Source organism: Chiloscyllium plagiosum, chromosome 2 (assembly GCF_004010195.1).
Source record: "Chiloscyllium plagiosum isolate BGI_BamShark_2017 chromosome 2, ASM401019v2, whole genome shotgun sequence".
Taxonomy (NCBI): Eukaryota; Metazoa; Chordata; class Chondrichthyes; order Orectolobiformes; family Hemiscylliidae; genus Chiloscyllium; species Chiloscyllium plagiosum.
This window is the reverse complement of record NC_057711.1, coordinates 1,737,054-1,754,718: the sequence shown is the minus strand read 5'-3', so window position 1 is coordinate 1,754,718 and position 17,665 is coordinate 1,737,054. Positions and strand designations below refer to the sequence as shown.

General features: G+C 45.6%; 1 protein-coding gene across 2 annotated transcripts in view; it reads right to left on the bottom strand.

Annotated features, from left to right (window-relative positions):
• Positions 1–6,071, bottom strand: part of LOC122556423 (FYN-binding protein 1) — a 202,196-nt gene extending 196,125 nt beyond the window's left edge. The window contains exon 1 of one of the 2 annotated variants that reach the window (XM_043703060.1): positions 5,903–6,071. In XM_043703060.1, coding sequence (XP_043558995.1) covers positions 5,903–5,956 — 54 coding nt within the window. In that variant the 5' untranslated portion in view covers positions 5,957–6,071. The remainder of the gene's footprint in view (positions 1–5,902) is intronic. The other variant, XM_043703074.1, reaches the window with a different exon arrangement.
• Between the last annotated feature and the right edge of the window lie 11,594 nt (positions 6,072–17,665).

The window sequence follows — 17,665 nt, the reverse complement described above, 5'->3', positions numbered from 1 at the left end:
CCCATTCACCTATTGTACTCTTTGCTACCTTCTCCCCAGCCCCACCCCTGCCATTTATCTCTCCTCCCTGCTTCCATTCCTGATGAAGAGCTTTTGCCTGAAATATCAATTTTCCTGCTCCTCGGATGCTGCCTGACCTGCTGTGCTTTTCCAGCACCAGTCTGATCTAAACCCTAACACACACACACAGACTAACACACTCAAACCCTAACACACTCACAGACAACTACACTTATAGACTAAGACACTTGCAGACTAACACACTCAAAGACTAACATGCTCACAGATGGACTAACAAGCTCACAGTCTAACACACTTACAGATGGACTGACACACTCACAGACAAACACTCACAGATGGACTAACACTCTACAGACTAACACACTCACAGACTGAGACACTCAAAAATGGACTAACACACACAAATTAACATACTCACTGTGTAACACAGTCTAACACACTCACAGATGGGCTAACACGCTCACAGACAAACACTCACAGAATAACACACTTACAGACTAACACACTCACAGACTAAGACACTCACTGTGTAATGCACTCACTGTGTAACACACTCACACAGATGGTCAAACACATTCATAGATTAACACATAAACTCTAACACATTCATAGATTAACGCACTCACAGACTAACACACTCACAATCTAACACATTCACTGTGTAACACAGTCTAACACTCTTACAGATGGACAAACACACTCACAGACTAACATACTCAAAGATGGACTCACACTCACAAATTAACATACTCACTGCGTAACACAGTCTAACACACTCACAGATAGACTAACACACTCACAGACTAACTTTGGGAAGAATAATAGGAAGGCAGAATACTGGGTCAATGGAAAGATTCTTGGTAGTGTGGGTGTGCAGAAGGATCTTGGAGTCCATGTACATAGATCCATGAAAGTTGCCACCCAGGTTAATAGTGCTGTTAAGAAGACATATGGTGAGTTAGGTTTTATGGTAGAGGGATTACGTTCATGTAGTGTCACGCTATAACTATTAAAAACACTCGTGTAGCCGCACTTGAAATATTGTGTACAGTTCTGGTCCCCATATTTCGGGACAGATGTGGAAGCTTTGGAAATGGTGCAGAGGAGATTTACCAGGATGTTGCCTGGTCTGGAGGGATGGTCTTATGAGGAAAGGCTGAGAGACTTGGGTCTGTTCTCATTGGAAAGGAGAAGGCTAAGGGGGGATTTGATGGATACATACAAGATGATCAGAGGATTAGATAGGGTAGACAGCGAAAGTCTTTTTTCCTAGGATGATGATGTCAGCTTGTACAAGGGGACATAACTACAAATTGAGGGGTGATCGATTTAAGACAGATGTCAGAGGCAGGTTCTTTACACAGAGAGTGGTAAGGGTGTGGAATGCCCTACCTGCTAATGTAGTTAACTCAGCCACATTGGGGAGATTTAAACAATCCTTGGATAAGTACATGGCTGATGTTGGGATAGTGTAGGGGGATGGGCTTAGATTAGTTCTGAGATGAGGTCAGTGCAACATTGAGGGTTGAAGGGCCTGTAGGGCGCTGTATTGTTCTATATTCTATGTTCTATGTTCTAATGCGCTCATAGATTAACACACACATAGACAAACAGTCTCACAGACTAACACATTCACCAACTAACACTTTCACAGATTAACACACTCACAGAATAACACACTGACAGACTAACACACTCAGACTAAGGCACTCACAGACTAACACACTCACAGAATAACATACTCACAGAATAACACTGACAGACTAACACACTCACAGACTAAGGCACTCACAGACTAACACTCTAACAGACAAACACACTCACAGAATAACACACTGACCAATGACTGTGTCCACTTTTATAATGGTGGGGAAACTCTGTGTGTGTGTGTGCTTGAGAGAGAGAAAGCGAGTGAGCATATGAGAGAATGAGTGTGAATGTGAGAGAAAGGAAGTGTGGAATGTGACAGAATGTGTGTGTGAATGCGAGTGCAAGAGTGAGTGCCAATGTGTGTGAGAGAGAGTGAGAGAGAGAGAGACTATGCATCTGAGTGTATGAGAGTGAGGGAGTGTGTGAGAGAGAGTGACAGTGTATAGAGAGACCTGTCATCTCAGTAATGGATAACATGCTCTCAGCCTAACACACTCACAGACTAACAATCTCACAGATGTACTAACACACTCTCAGAATTACACACTCACAGACTAACACACTCACAGACTAACACACACACACTAAAACATTCATAGATGGACTAACAGACTCACAGTTTAACACATTCACAGTTGGATTAACACACTCACAGAATAATACACTCACAGATGGACTAAGACACTCACACACAGACTAACATACTCACAGACTAAAACACTCACAGACTAACTTTGGGAAGATCAACAGAACAGCAGAATACCGGGTCAATAGAAAGATTCTTGGTAGTGTGAATGTGCAGAGGGATCTTGGAGTCCATGTACATAGATCCCTGAAAGTTGCTACCCAGGTTAATAGTGCTGTTAAGAAGGCATACTGTGTGTTAGGTTTCATTCGTAGAGGGATTGAGTTCCAGAGCCGTAATGTCACATTATAACTATTAAAAACGTTAGTGCGGCCACACTTGGAATATTGTGTACAGTTCTGGTCCCCGTATTTCGGGAAGGATGTGGAAGCATTGGAAAAGGTGCAGAGGAGATTTACCAGGATGTTGCCTGGTCTGGAGGGAAGGTCTTATGAGGAAAGGCTGAGAGACTTGGGTCTATTCCCATTGGAAAGAAGGCGGCTGAGAGGGGATTTGATAGAGACATACAAGATAATCAGAGGATTAAATAGGGTGGACAGTGACAGTCTTTTTCCTAGGATGATGATGTCAGCTTGTACGAGGGGGCATAACTACAAATTGAGGGGTGATAGATTTAAGACAGACATCAAAGGCAGGTTCTTTACTCAGAGTGGTAAGGACGTGGAATGCCCTACCTGCCAATACAGTTAACTGAGCTACATTAGGGAGATTTAAACAATCCTTGGATAAGCACATGGATGATGATGGGATAGTGTAGGGGGATGGGCGTAGATTAGTTCACAGGTCAGTGCAACATTGAGGGCCGAAGGGTTGAGAGTGTGTTGCTGGAAAAGCACAGCAGTTCAGGCGGCATCCAAGGGGCAGGACAGTCAACATTTCAGGCAAAAGCCCTTCATCAGAAATGAGGCAGGGACGCTCGGGGATGGAGAGATAAATGGGAGGGGGATGGGGCTGGGGAGAAGTAGCTAAGAATGCAATAGGTGGATGGAGATGGGGGTAAAGATAATAGGTCAGAGGGGAGGGTGGAGTGGATAGGTGGGAAGGGAGATTGGCAGTTAGGACAGGTCATGAGGACAGTGCTGAGATGGAAGGTTGGAACTGGGGTAAGGTGGGGGGAGGGGAAATGAGGAAACTGGTGAAGTCCACATTGATGCCTGGGGCTCAAGTGTTCTGAGGCGGAAGATGAGGCGTTCTTCCTCCAGGCATCGGTTGGTGAGGGAGCGGCGATGGAGGAGGCCCAGGACCAGCATGTCCTCAGCAGAGTGGGAGGTGGAGTTAAAGTGTTCATCCACGGGGTGGTGGGGTTGGTTGGTGCGGGTGTCCTAGAGATGTTCCCTAAAGCGCTCTGTGAGAAGGAATCCAATCTCCCCAATGTAAAGGAGATCGTGAATGGAGGTGAGGGAGGAGGTGTGGGCGCAGGTTTTGCAATTCCTGCGGTGGCAAGGGAAGGTGCAGGAGGGGAGGGTGGGTTGTTGGGAGAGCGTGGACTTGATGAGGGAGTTGCGGAGGGAAAGGTGTTTATGGAAAGTGGATAAGGGGTGGGGAGGGAAATATATCCCTGGTGGTAGGGTCCACCTGGAGGTGGCAGAAATGTCAGCGAATGATGAGGTTTATGCGGAGATTAGTGGGGTGGAAGGTAAGGACCAGGGGGGTTCTGTCTTTGTTACGGTTGGAGGGGTGGGGTCTGAGGGCGGAGGTGCGGGATGTGGACAAGATGCGTTGGAGGGCATCTTTAACCACGTGAGAAGGGAAATTGCGGTCTTTAAAGAAGGAGGCCATCTGGTGTGTTCTATGGTGGAACTGGTCCTCCTGGGAGCAGATAAGGCGGAGGCTGAGGAATTGGGAATACGGGATGGCATTTTTGCAAGAGTTCGGGTGGGAAGAGGTGTAATCCAGGTAGCTGTGGGAGTCGGTGGGTTTGTAAAAAATGTCAGTGTCAAGTCGATCGACTTAATGGAGATGGAGAGGTCCAGGAAGGGGAGGGAGGTGTCAGAGATGGTCCAGGTAAATTTAAGGTCGGAGTGGAATGTGTTGGTGAAGTTGATGAACTGTTCAACCTCCTCACGGGAGCATGAGGTGGCGCCAATGCAGTCATCAATGTAGCGGAGGAAGAGGTGGGGAGTGGTGCCAGTGTAATTACGGAAGATCAACTGTTCTACGTAGCTGTCGGCACTTTCCCCTGCCACCGCAGGAATTGCAAAACCTGTGCCCACACTTCCTCCCTCACCTCTATCCAAGGCCCCAAAGGAGCCTTCTACATCCATCAAAGTTTTACCTGCACATCCACTAATATCATTTATTGTATCCGTTGCTCCCGATGTGGTCTCCTCTACATTGGGGAGGCTGGACACCTTCTCGCAGAGCGCTTTAGGGAACATCTCTGGGTCAGCCCCGTCTCCATGATCTGTCCCACTTGTCAATCTTCCTTCCCACCTATCCACTCCACCCTCCTCTCTGACCTATCACCTTTACCCCCACCTCCATCCACTTATTGCACTCTTAGCTACCTTCTCCATAGCCCCACCCCTTCCCATTTATCTCTCCACCCCGAGGCTCCCAGACTCATTCCTGATGAAGGGCTTTTGCCCAAAACATCAATTTTCCTGTTCCGCGGATACTGCCTGATCTGCTGTGCTTTTCCAGCAACTTACTCTCAACTCTGATCTCCAGCATCTGCAGACCTCACTGTCTCCTTTTGAGGGCTGAAGGGCCTGTTTTGTGCTGTATTGTTCTATATTCTATGCTCTAACACACTCACAGATTAACGCACTCAGAGACTAAAACTCTCACAGACTAACACACTCACCGATTAACACTCACAGAATATCACACTGACAGACTAACACACTCACAGACTAATGAACTCACAGACTAACACACGAACAGACAAACGCACTCACAGACTAACACACGAACAAATGATCTAACACACTCTCAGACTAACACACTCACTGTGTAACGCACTCACAGTCTAACACTCTCACAGATGGACAAACACTCTCATAGACTAACACACTCACAGACTAACACATTCACAGATGGACTACCATACTCACAGACTAACACACTCTCAGACTAACACACTCTCAGACTAACACACTCACAGTCTAACACACTCATAGACTAACACACTCACAGATGGACTAACACACACACAACCTAACACATACACAGACTAACACACTCACAGATTAACGCACTCAGAGACGAACATTTACAGACTAATGCACTTACAGACTGTCGCACTCGCAGACTAATGCACTCACAGGCTAACACACTCTCAATCTAGCACATGCACAGCCTAAGACACTTACAGACTAACACACTCAAAGACGAACAAACTCACAGACCAACACACTCACAGACAAACACACTCACAGGTGGACTAACACACTTACAGATGGACTAAGACACTCACAGGCTAACACACTCAGACTAACACACTCACAGAATTACACACACATACTAACACATTCATAGACTAACACACTCAAAAATAGACTTAAACTCCCCCCCCCTCACCCCATGTCAACACACCAATAAATAAGCGCTCACAAACATGTCGTGAAACCCATGAGGACTCACCATGTTGTGCTGTTGCTCCTGTCCGCCCTGGTTGCTCTGCTCCAGCACATCCATACAGTTCAATCTGTTCTCTACATCATTTACTTCCTGCTTGAATGCTGAAGTGTCGTTCTATAATAGCACTACAGGAAGCTCGATCACCACATTCAACGTTTGCATTCAGTGCCAGGAGCAAGGATGGTTAGAGAGTTTAGTGGGGAGGGCTAGGGTGAAATTGAAGCCAAAGCAGTGGGAGGAGCTTGTCTTGGAACACTGCGATTAGTAAGCACTTAGGGAAGATACATCATCCACACAGATACATTAATATACATAGAGACAATCCCTCACACATAAACATGTAGAGACAGACAAACATACACACAGGCACATACAGACTTACACTGAGAGATGCACAGGCAGACTCTCTCACACACACACACACGTGCACTCACACGCACACATACCCATACACATGCACTCATATGCACACTTTTGCACATGCGTGCACACACACACACACATGTGCACTCACATTCACATATCCATACACATGCACTCATATGCACACTCTTGCATGTACACACACACACAAACACACACACACACAACCCAGGCCCCACACACAAATATAGACCCCACTCCTCCACACACAGACCCAGCCCTACACATAGATATGGCCCTGACACACATACATAGACTTCCCCTCCCACACATATAGACACTGCCACCCTCACACACAAATTGATCTCCCAAAACATACAGACCCACCCACTCAGGCTGGCAAGTTAACGTTCTGGGATTTAGATGTTTCAGCTGAGATCAATAAGAATGTAAAAGGAGTGGGGGAGTTGTGTTACTGATCAGGGGGAATATCACAGCTGTACTGAGGGAGGACACCTTCAAGGGACTATCCAGCAAAACCTTACAGGGAGAGCTCAGGAATAGGAAGGGGGCAGTCACTTTAATGGGATGATTCTCCAAGCCTCCCAATAGCCAGTGGGAGGTAGAGGATCAGGAAAGTGGGCAGATGATGGAATAATGAACAACGATGGGTTGTTGTAGGGGATGATTGTAACTTCCCCTATATTGACGGGCACTCACTTAGTAGCAGGGGCTTGAATGGGGAGGACGTTTGTTAGGAGTGTTCTGAGTGATTTCTTGAAGCAATATGTAAATAGTCCAACTCGGGAAGGGGCCCTGACTAGACCTGGTATTGGAGAATGAGCCTAGACAGGTGATCGAAGATTCAGTGGATGGGCATTTTGGGAACAGTGATCATAATTCCTTAAGTTTTAAGTTACTTATACATAAGGACAAGAGTTGTCATAGAATCCTTATAGGGTGGAAGCAGGCTATTCAGCCCATTGAGTCTACACTAATCTTTTGCAGAGCATTTCATCCAGACTGACACCCCTACCTTATCCCTGTAACTCTACATCTAGCATGTACACCTAGCATGTACATCTTGAAACCCTATGGGCAATTCCCCATAGCCCATCCACCTAATCTACACATCTTTGGACTGTAGGAGGAAACCAGAGCACGCAGACACGGGGAGAATGTGCAAACTCCACACAGACAGTTGCCCGAGGCTGGAAGTGAACTCAGGTCTGTGGTGCTGTGGGTCAGCAGTGCTAACCACTGAGTCACCGTACTACCGCGGTCCAGAGGTGAAAGTATTAATATGGGGGAAGACTAACTGACACCTTGTCAGGTAGCAAATGGAGAATGTAGACTGGGGGCAGTTGGCTGAAAGTAAATCCAAATCTGACATGTGGGAATCTTTTAAAGGTCATTTGATGAGAGTTGAGGTCGAACATGTTCCTATGCAAGTTACAGATGGCAAGATTCAGGAACCTCAGATGACAAGAGAAATTGAGAGCTTAGTCAACAACGAAAAGGAGGCATACGTAAGGTTTAGGAAAGTGAAGACAGACAAAATCCATTGAAGAATACGAAGATAGCAAAAAAGAACTCAAACAACGAAATAGGAGAGCTCAAAGGAGGCATGAAATGTCTTTGGTAAACAGGATTAAAGAGAATCCCAAGGTGTTTTATACATATATAATGAACACAAATAGTAACCAGGGAAAGAATAGGTCCACTCAAGGACAAAGGAGGGAATTTATGCGTGGAACACTTAATTAATACTTTGCATTGGTGTTCACAAAGGAAAAGACATAGTGAGTGGTGAGTCTAGGGATGGGTATGTTGATATTCTGGGGCATGTCAAAAAGGAGGAGATTTTGGATGTTTTGAGAAGCATTAAAGGTAGATAAGTCCCCAGGGCCTGATGGGATTTATCTCAGAATGCTGAGGGAGGCAGGTGAGGAAATTGCTGGGGCCTTGTATGAAATCTTTATATCCTCTTCAGTGACAGGATAGGACCCAGAGGACTGGGGAATAGCCAACATTGTTCCTTTGTTTAAGAAGGGCAGCAGGGATAATCCGGGGAGTTATAGGCCAGTGAGCTTTACATCAGTAGGAGGGAAATAATTAGCGAAAATTCTTTTACTCACATTTTGAAAAATATGGGCTTATTAATGATAGACAGTATGGCCTTGTGCGGGGAAGATTATGTCTCACAAACTTGATTGAGTTTTTTGAGGAAGTGACAAAGCTGATTGATGTAGGGAGGGAAGCGATGTCTATATGGACTTTAGCGAGGTCTTTGACAAGGTCTCTCATGGCAGACTGATACAGAAGTTGAAGTCAAATGGGATCCACAGTGACCTGGTAAGATAGATAAATCACTGGCTTAGTCATAGAAGGCAGAGTAGCAGTGGAAGGGGGATTTTCAGATTGGAGAATTGTGACCAGCGGTGCTCTGCAGGGACCCCTCTTAGTTGTAATATATATAAATGATTTGGAGAAGATTACAGGTGGCCTAATTAGTAAGGTTGTGGATGATACACAGATTGGGGGAGCTGTGGACAGTGAGGAGAATTGCCAGAGGGTACAGCAGGGTATCATTAGGCTGGAGACTTGGGCGGAGAAATGGCAGATGGAGTTTAAACTGGACAAATGGGTGGTGACTTATTTTGGAAGGTCTAATGCAGGAGGGAAGTACACAGCAAGTGGCAGAGCCCTGAAAAGTATGAACATGCAGAGGGGTCTGGGCATGTCACAGTTCCCTAAAAGTGGCAACGCACGTGGGTAAGGTGGTCAAGATGCCCAAGGTGTCCTATAGCATGCTTGCCTTCATTGGTCAGGACTTCACCTGATGAAGGGACAGTGCTCCGAAAACTTGCGATTTCAAACAAATCTGTTGGACTATAACCTGGTGTCATGTGACTTCTGACATTGTCCACCCCACACTGATACCTCCACACCATCGGTCAGGGTATAGAGTATAAAGATTGGCAAGTCATGTTGCAGCTGTAAAAAAACTTTACTTAGAGCCAGAGCAGATAGTAAGGACTGCAGATTCTGCAGGCCAGGGTTAATAGATGTGGAGCTGGAAGAGTACAGCAGGTCAGACAACATCCAAGGAGCAGGAGAGTCAATATTCCTGACAAAGGGTTTTGGTCTGAAACACTGACATTCCTGCTCCTGCTCCTGGGATGCTGTCTGACCTGCTGTACCCTTCCAGCTTCACATCCATTAACTTTTAATTTGGCCACATTTGCAATATGGTGTGCAGTTCTGGTCACCACACTGCCCTGAAGGATGCAGAGGCTTTGGAGAGGGTACAGTAACAGTTTACTAAGGTGTTCTGAGGAAGGGTCACCAGACCTGAAACATTAACTCTGATTTCTCTGCACAAATGCTGCCAGCCCTGCTGTGCTTTTCCAGCAACTTCTGTTTTTGTTACCAGGATGTTGCCTGGTTTGGAGGGAATTAGTTGTGGGGAGAGATTGGACAAACTTGGTTTGTTTTAGAACATAGAACATACGAACATCAGAACTAGGAGCAGGAGTAAGCCATCTGGCCCCTCAATCCTACTCTGCCATTCAATAAGATCATGGTTAATCTTTTCACAGCCTCAGCGCCACGTACCTGCCTGCTCACCACTTTCCTTCGTTCTATTGTTGTTGAAAAAATATCTACCTTAGCTTTAAAACCGTTTACTGATGTAACATCAACCACTTCACTGGGCAGGGAATTCCTCAGATTCACAATCCCCTGGATGAAGACGTTCCTTCTCAATTCAGTCCTAAATCTGCTCTCCCTAATTTTGAGGCTATGCCATCTTATCCTAGTTTCATACACCAGTGGAAATATCCTCTCTATGTCTATCTTACCTATCCCCTTCATAACTCGAAATGTTTCTATAAGATTCCCTCCTCATTCTTCTAAATCCCAATGAATATAATCCCAGTCTACTCAGTCTCTCCTCATAAGCCAACCCCCTCAGCTCCAGAATCAACCTGGTGAGCCTCCTCTGCACCCCCTCTAATGCCAGTACATCCTTCCTCAAGTAAGGAGACCAAAACAGCACACAGTACTCCAGTACTCCAGCACCCTGTACACCTGCAACATAACCTCCCTGCTTTTAAACTCAACCCCTTTAGCAATGAAGGACAAAGTTTCATTTGCCTTCCTGATAGCCTGTTGTACTTGCAGACCAACCTTCTGTGGTTCACACACAAGGGCACCCAGGTCTCTCTGCACATCAGCATGCTGCAACTGTTTACCATTCAAGTAATAATCCTTTTTACTGCTACTCCTACCAAAATGGAACGTCGAAGACTGAAGGGCAGCCTGGTAGAGGTTTACACTATTAGCGGCACAGATAGAATGGCTCATCAGAGTCTTTCTCCCAGGGCAGAATTGTCAATTACTGGGGGACACAGGTTTAGGGGAAAGGGGGTAAGTTTAAAGGTGATGTGAGAGCCAGATTTTTTCCTCAGAGGGTGGTAAGTGCCTTGAATGCGCTGCCAGAGGAGGTGGGTGAGGGGGATACAATTGCCATGTTTAAGAGATATCTTGACAGATCCATGAATAGGCAGGGAATAGATGGATCGGACAGCATGGGGGCAAAAGGTATTTAGTTTAGATTAGATACCATACAGCATGGAAACAGGCCCTTCAGCCCAACAGGTCCACGCTGACCCTCCGAAGAGTAACCCACCCAGACCCATTCCCCTTTGACTAACGTACCTAACACTATGGACAATTCAGCATGACCAATTCACTTGACCTGCACATCTTTGGATTGTGGGAGGAAACCAGAGCACCTGGAGGAAACCCACACAGACAGTCGCCCGAGGTTGGACTCGAACTCAGACCCCTGGCGCTGTGAGGCATAGTGCTAACCACTGAGCCACCGTGCTGGTCCTAAAAAAGGTTTAGAAAGGTATCGTGTGTCAGCTTGGTGGGCTGAAGGGCCTGTTCCTGTGCTGTACTGTTCTTTGTTCACATACACAAAGACCTCCTCACACAGAGCAAAACGGCCACAACACACACAGACTCTCACACAAAGACACAACACACACACACACACTAGGTTAAACTCTTCTCCGCCTCATTGGTTAACTTTCCAATAAGCACCATTGTCTCTATTCTTTTGAGACATGCTGCTAACACAGTATTGGTCCCAGCGTACTGGGAGTTGGAAGCTTTCAGTCCGACACTATTTCTCTGGCCACACAATAATCTTGATACTTGGATTCGCACAAGGGTATGACAATGGAATTAACCCTGACTCAACTGGGACTGAGAGGGGGAATGGGAAATGGGGGGATTTGGGCAGAAAGGGAGACTGGAGGTTTTAAGAAGGGTGAGTGAGGGAGACTGGGAAGAGAGGAGATAGTTGGATTGAGAAATTGGTGTTGAGGAGAGAGGGAGACAGCCTGAGAGATGGGGGCAAGAGAGTGACTGGGGAATGTGTAAGTGTGTGCATGAGTTTTGGGAAGGTGCACTGTTGCTCAAGCCCAACTACTCCTGGGGTCATCGTCATCATAACAGTTTGAAAGATTTAATCATGAAATATGAAGTCCCCGATATACCTGTCTGTTAGAAGCAGGTTAACAGAAAACACTAACCAGGTAAACAACCATTAACACGTAACTCTACTATTTGAGATTCTACTTACCATCCAATTAACCACCCTCACAGACAGACAAAAAAAAACTGGTGTTATTGGTGGAGGAAAAAAATTGGGGAAACACAGTTCCATAGTGCCACACACTTTGCTGTGGTTTTTAGATTACTGACAGTGTGGAAACAGGCCCTTCGGCCCAACAAGTCCACACCAACCCGCCGAAGCACAACCCACCCATACCCCTACATTTACCCCTTTACCTGACACTACGGGCAATTTAGCATGGCCAGTTCACCTGACCTGCACATCTTTGGACTGTGGGAGGAAACCGGAGCACCCGGAGGAAACCCACGTAGACACGGGGAGAATGTGCAAACTCCACACAGTCAGTCGCCTGAGTCGGGAATTGAACCCAGGTCTCTGGCGCTGTGAGGCAGCAGTGCTAACCACTGTGTCACCGTGCCGCTCACTGTGCCACCATGCCGCCCACAAGTGTTCCTTATATTTGTTCACTGAAGGTATTTTGTGTCAGTCTTCGCAGTGGAGGACACAAATAACATAGTTTCATAGTAATAGATGCAGGAGAAGGCCTTTTGGCCTTCATTAGGCCTTCATTTGGCCTGCCATACATTAGGATCATGGCTGATCCATCCATCGTCTCCCTGCATTATCCCCATAACCCTTGATTCTCCTGCCGTGCAAAATCCCATCCAATTGTGTCTTGAATCTATTTTATGAAGCTGCCTCTACTACTTGCTTTGGCAGAGAATTCCACAGATTCACTACTTTCTGGGAAAAGCAGTTTCTCCTCATTTCTGTCCTAAATCTCCTCCCCCTAATCTTGAGGCCATTTCCCCATGTCCTCGTCTCAGCCACTAGCCTACCTATCCCTTTCATAATTTTATATGTTTCTATAAGATCCCCGCACATTGCATTTCTGTAAGATCGCAGTGGTGCTGGAAAAGCACAGCAGGTCAGGCAGCATCCGAAGAGCAGGAAAATTGACGTTTTGGGCAAAAGCCCTTCATCAGCGCTTCATATGTGAGCACATTCCTGATGAAGAGCTTATGCTTGAAACATCGACTCTCTCGCTCCTGCCTGACCTGCTGTGCTTTTCCAGCACCACTCTAATCTTGACTCTAATCTTCTGCAGTAACCACTTCTGCCTTTTCCAGGATCACACTTTTTGATCTCCAACATCTGCAGTTCTCACTTTCTCCCACGTTACTTACTTAGTTTCACAGTCAGTAACGAAAGGCAACAACTTGGGAGAAAGAATAACTGGCTGCGTCCAGATTTGAGTTACTTGCTGCACAGAGATAGAGACAGACGCTTCTTCTTCCAATCTGGAGACCTTCTGTCCCTTTATTGCTCACATGCAGTCAACAGATCAACTGCCCGGCAATCAGTCAGGAAGTTGTCTTCAGGCTTATGACTGTTGGCATCCACAATTGGTTAGAATTTCCCAAATCAATCAGCAATCTGTTGCTGGACGAATCTCACTCTGCAAACCAGTGCTGTGGCTCCTTCACTCTCCTCCCCCACTGTTGGCCAAGCAGCAATTAAATATAACTCACAGTGGGTCCCAGCGACTTGTTTTTAAAACTCCAGCAGCTCCTTCCACAAGCCATTGTTTGGAAACAGAGTCCTTTTCCCATTTCAGTCAGCACTTTGAGAATAAAGAAAGAAGAACATGCAGCCTTTATCAGGGAGTGAGAAAGAGAGAGTCCGGGGATTGGGGTAGAGAGAGAGAGGCTGTGGGATGGAAGACTTGAGAGTGGGAAGGATGTAATTTTGGGAAATGAAATCGCAGAGACATGCCAACATTACAGTATGGTTGTAACTGGGGACTTTAACTTGGATGTAGACTGAGTCTGTGGTAGCAATAAGGTGAGGGAAGAGCAAATGTTCCTAGATTATGTCCAGGAAAATTTTCCTCAGCAGTTGGTGTCCAGTGCAAATGATGGATCTGGGCCCTGGAAAGGAGGTGGGCCCATGTAGATCCAAGTGCCATTTGGGGACTATTCCGGAAACTGTGCCCATTGTGTGATAAGGTGGAGGATGATGCTGCAAATGGACAATAGACAATCCAGAATGAGGGTGATCCACTGAGGGAGAGCTGACTTCAATGGGGCAAGAACAGAGTGACGCATATTCCCTTGAAAAAGAGAGAGGGCAAATAAATCCAGAGCTTCCTGAAGGCGAAAAAGAAATGGAAATTATGTTAAAGAAGAAAGAGTGTGCTTAATAAGTGTCAGAGAGAAACTATAATGGAGAATGAAGAGGAATAAAACAGATTCAGAGGGAGTGAAAAACATGTTAGAGAAGCAAAGAAAAAACTGGCAGCCATTTAAAGGAGACTTTAAAGGCTTAGATCGGCAAATAACTCATTAAAGGTGTCTTAGGGCCAATTAGAGAGCAAAACAGAGATTTGGAAGGGTAAAGCTGACTGCAGTGTTACATGAATACTTTACATCTGTCTTTACCAAAGAGAGTGATGTCCTCCAGTCTATGGTGATAGAGGAGGATACTCAGTCACTGCAACGGTAGTAAAGAGGCAGTGTTGAACTGACTATCGATAATGTAGGTTGACAAGATGGCAGAACAAGATGAGATGCTTCCAAAGATATTGAAAGTGGAGATGGTAGAGGACTGGAAAATTGCAAATATTATACCCTTAATCAAAAAAAGGTGGTGAGGATTAACCCAGGAATCACAAAGCAATCTGTTTAACTTCAGTGAAGGAAATATTCCAGAAACATTGATTTGGGGTAGAGTTAGAAACAACTGTGCTAAGCTTAAATCAGGGTAATCACAATGGAATAAGGCAGGATGGGCTGGAGTGGGCTGTGAAAACAGTTCCGTGGCAAAGATGGTTGAAGAACAATAGCAGACTTCTAAGAAAGTAGTTCATCACTCATAACAAATCCATATCCCAGTGAGGAAGGAGGATTCTATGAAGTGCGGCATGGTGGCACAGTGGTTAGCACTGCTGCCTCTTAGCGGGTTAATTCCCGCCTCGGGCTACTGTCTGTGTGGTGTTTGCACATTCTCCCCGTGTCTGCGTGGGTTTCCTCCGGGTGCTCCGGTTTCCTCCCACAGTCCAAAGATGTGCAGGTCAGGTGAATTGTCCATGCTAAATTGCCCGTAGAGTTAGGTGAAGGGGTAAAATGTAGGGGAATGGGTCTGGGTGGGTTGCTCTTCAGAGGGTCAGTGTGGACTTGTTGGGCCAAAGGGCCTGATTCACACACTGTAAGTAATCTAACCTAATCAATCATAGTAAACCATAAAAGTTAAGGATAGCATCAGATTGAAAGAAAATTTCATACAATTTGGCAAAGACCCGAGGTAAAACAGAGGATGGGAAAGTTTTAAAAAGTCCAACAAAAGATGACCAAAAAAGGAATAATATAGGGGGAGAAGATAAACTTTGAGCATAAACTTCAAGTAATGTCAAGATGGACATCAAGAGCTTTCTTAAATATCTAAAAAGGAAGAGAGAAGGTAAAGTTAGCACAGATCCCTTGGAGACTGAGGCTGGGGAAATAATAATGGGAATGGGGGAATGGCAGAGGGGCTGACTAAATATTTTACATCAATCTTCACACTGAAAGACACTAATAGCATCCCAAAATTATTAAATAATTAAGGAGTAAAAGGAGGAGTGGTGATAAGAACAATAATTAGTCATAGACTCACAGAGATGTACAGCATGGAAACAGACCCTTCGGTCCAACCCATCCATGCCGGCCAGATATCCCAACCCAATATAGATCCACCTGCCAGCACCCCACCCATATCCCTTCAAACCCTTCCTATTCATATACCCATCCAAATGCCTCTTAAATGTTGCAATTGTACCAGCCTCCACCACATCCTCTGGCAGCACATTCCATACACATACCACCCTCTGTGTGAAAAGGTTGTCCCTTAGGTCTCTTTTATATCTTTCCCCTCTCACCCTAAACCTATGCCCTCTAGTTCTGGACTCCCTGACCCCAGGGAAAAGACTTTGTCTATTTATCCTATCCGTGCCCCTCATAATTTTGTAAACCTCTATAAGGTCACACCCCAGCCTCCGAAGCTCCAGGGAAAACAGCCCCAGCCTGTTCAGCCTCTCCCTATAGCTCAAATCCTCCAACCCTGGCAACATCCTTGTAAATCTTTTCTGAATCCTTTCAAGTTTCACAACATCTTTCCAGTATGAAGGAGGCCAGAATTGCACACAATATTTCAACAGTGGCCTAACCAATGTCCTGTACAGCCGCAATATGACCTCCCAACTCCTGTACTCAATACTCTGACCAAAAAAGGAAAGCATACCAAACACCTTCTTCACTATCCTATCTATCTGTGACTCCACTTTTATGGAGCGATGAACCAGCACTCCAAGGTCTCTTTGTTCAGCAACACTCCCTAGGACCTTACCATTAAATGTATAAGTCCTGCTAAGATTCCGCATTTATGTGAATTAAACTCCCTCTGCCACTTCTCAGCCCATTGGCCCATCTGGTCCAGATTCTGTTGTAATCTGAGGTAACCCTCTTCGCTGTCCACTACATCTCCAATTTTGGTGTCATCTGCAAACTTACTAACTGTACCTCTTATGCTCACATCCAAACCTTTTATATAAATGATGAAAAGCAGTGGACACAGCACCGATCCTTGTGACACACCACTGGTCACAGGCCTCCAGTCTGACAAACAACCCTCCACAACCACCCTCTGTCTTCTACCTTTGAGCCAGTTCTGTATCCAAGTGGCTAGTTCTCCCTGTATTCCATGAGATCTAACCTTGCTAATCAGTCTTCCATGGGGAACCTTGTCGAATGCCTTACTGAAGTCCATATAGATCACGCCTACCACTCTGCCCCCATCAATCCTCTTTGTCACTTCAAAAAACTCAATCAAGTTTGTGAGACATGATTTCCCATGCACAAAGCCATGTTGACTATCCCCAGTCAGCCTCTGCCTTTCCAAATACATGTACATCCTGCCCCTCAGGATTCCCTCCAACAACTTGCCCACCACTGACGTTAGACTTGCTGGTCTATAGTTCCCAGGCTTGTCCTTACCGCCCTTCTTAAACAGTGGCACCATTTTAACCCACCTCCAGTCTTCCGGCACCTCACCTGTAACTATCGATGATACAAATAACTCAGCAAGAGGCCCAGCAATCACTTCTCTAGCTTCCCACAGAATTCTCTGGTATACCTGATCAGGTCCTGGGGATTTATTCACCTTTACCCATTTCAGGACATCCAGCACTTCCTCCTCTGTAATCTGGACATTTTGCAAGATGTCACCATCTATTTCCCTACAGTCTAGATCTTCCATATCCTTTTCCACAGTAAATACTGATACAAAATACTCATTTAGTATCTCCCCCACTTTCTGCGGCTCCACACAAAGGCTGCCTTGCTGATCTTTGAGGGGCCCAATTCTCTCCCTAGTTACCCTTTTGTCCTTAATGTATTTGTAAAAACTCTTTGGATTCTCCTTATATAAATTATACTTGCCAAAGCTATCTCATGTCCCCTTTTTGCCCTCCTGATTTCCCTCTTAAGTATACTCCTACTTCCTTTATACTCTTCTAAGAATTCACTCAATCTATGCTGTGTAGGTTGCTCGCTGAGCTGTAGGTTTGATATCCAGACGTTTCATTACCTGGCTAGGTAACATCATCAGTGGCGACCTCCAAGTGAAGCGAAGCTGTTGTCTCCTGCTTTCTATTTATATGTTTGTCTTGGATGGGGTTCCTGGGGTTTGTGGTGATGTCATTTCCTGTTCGTTTTCTG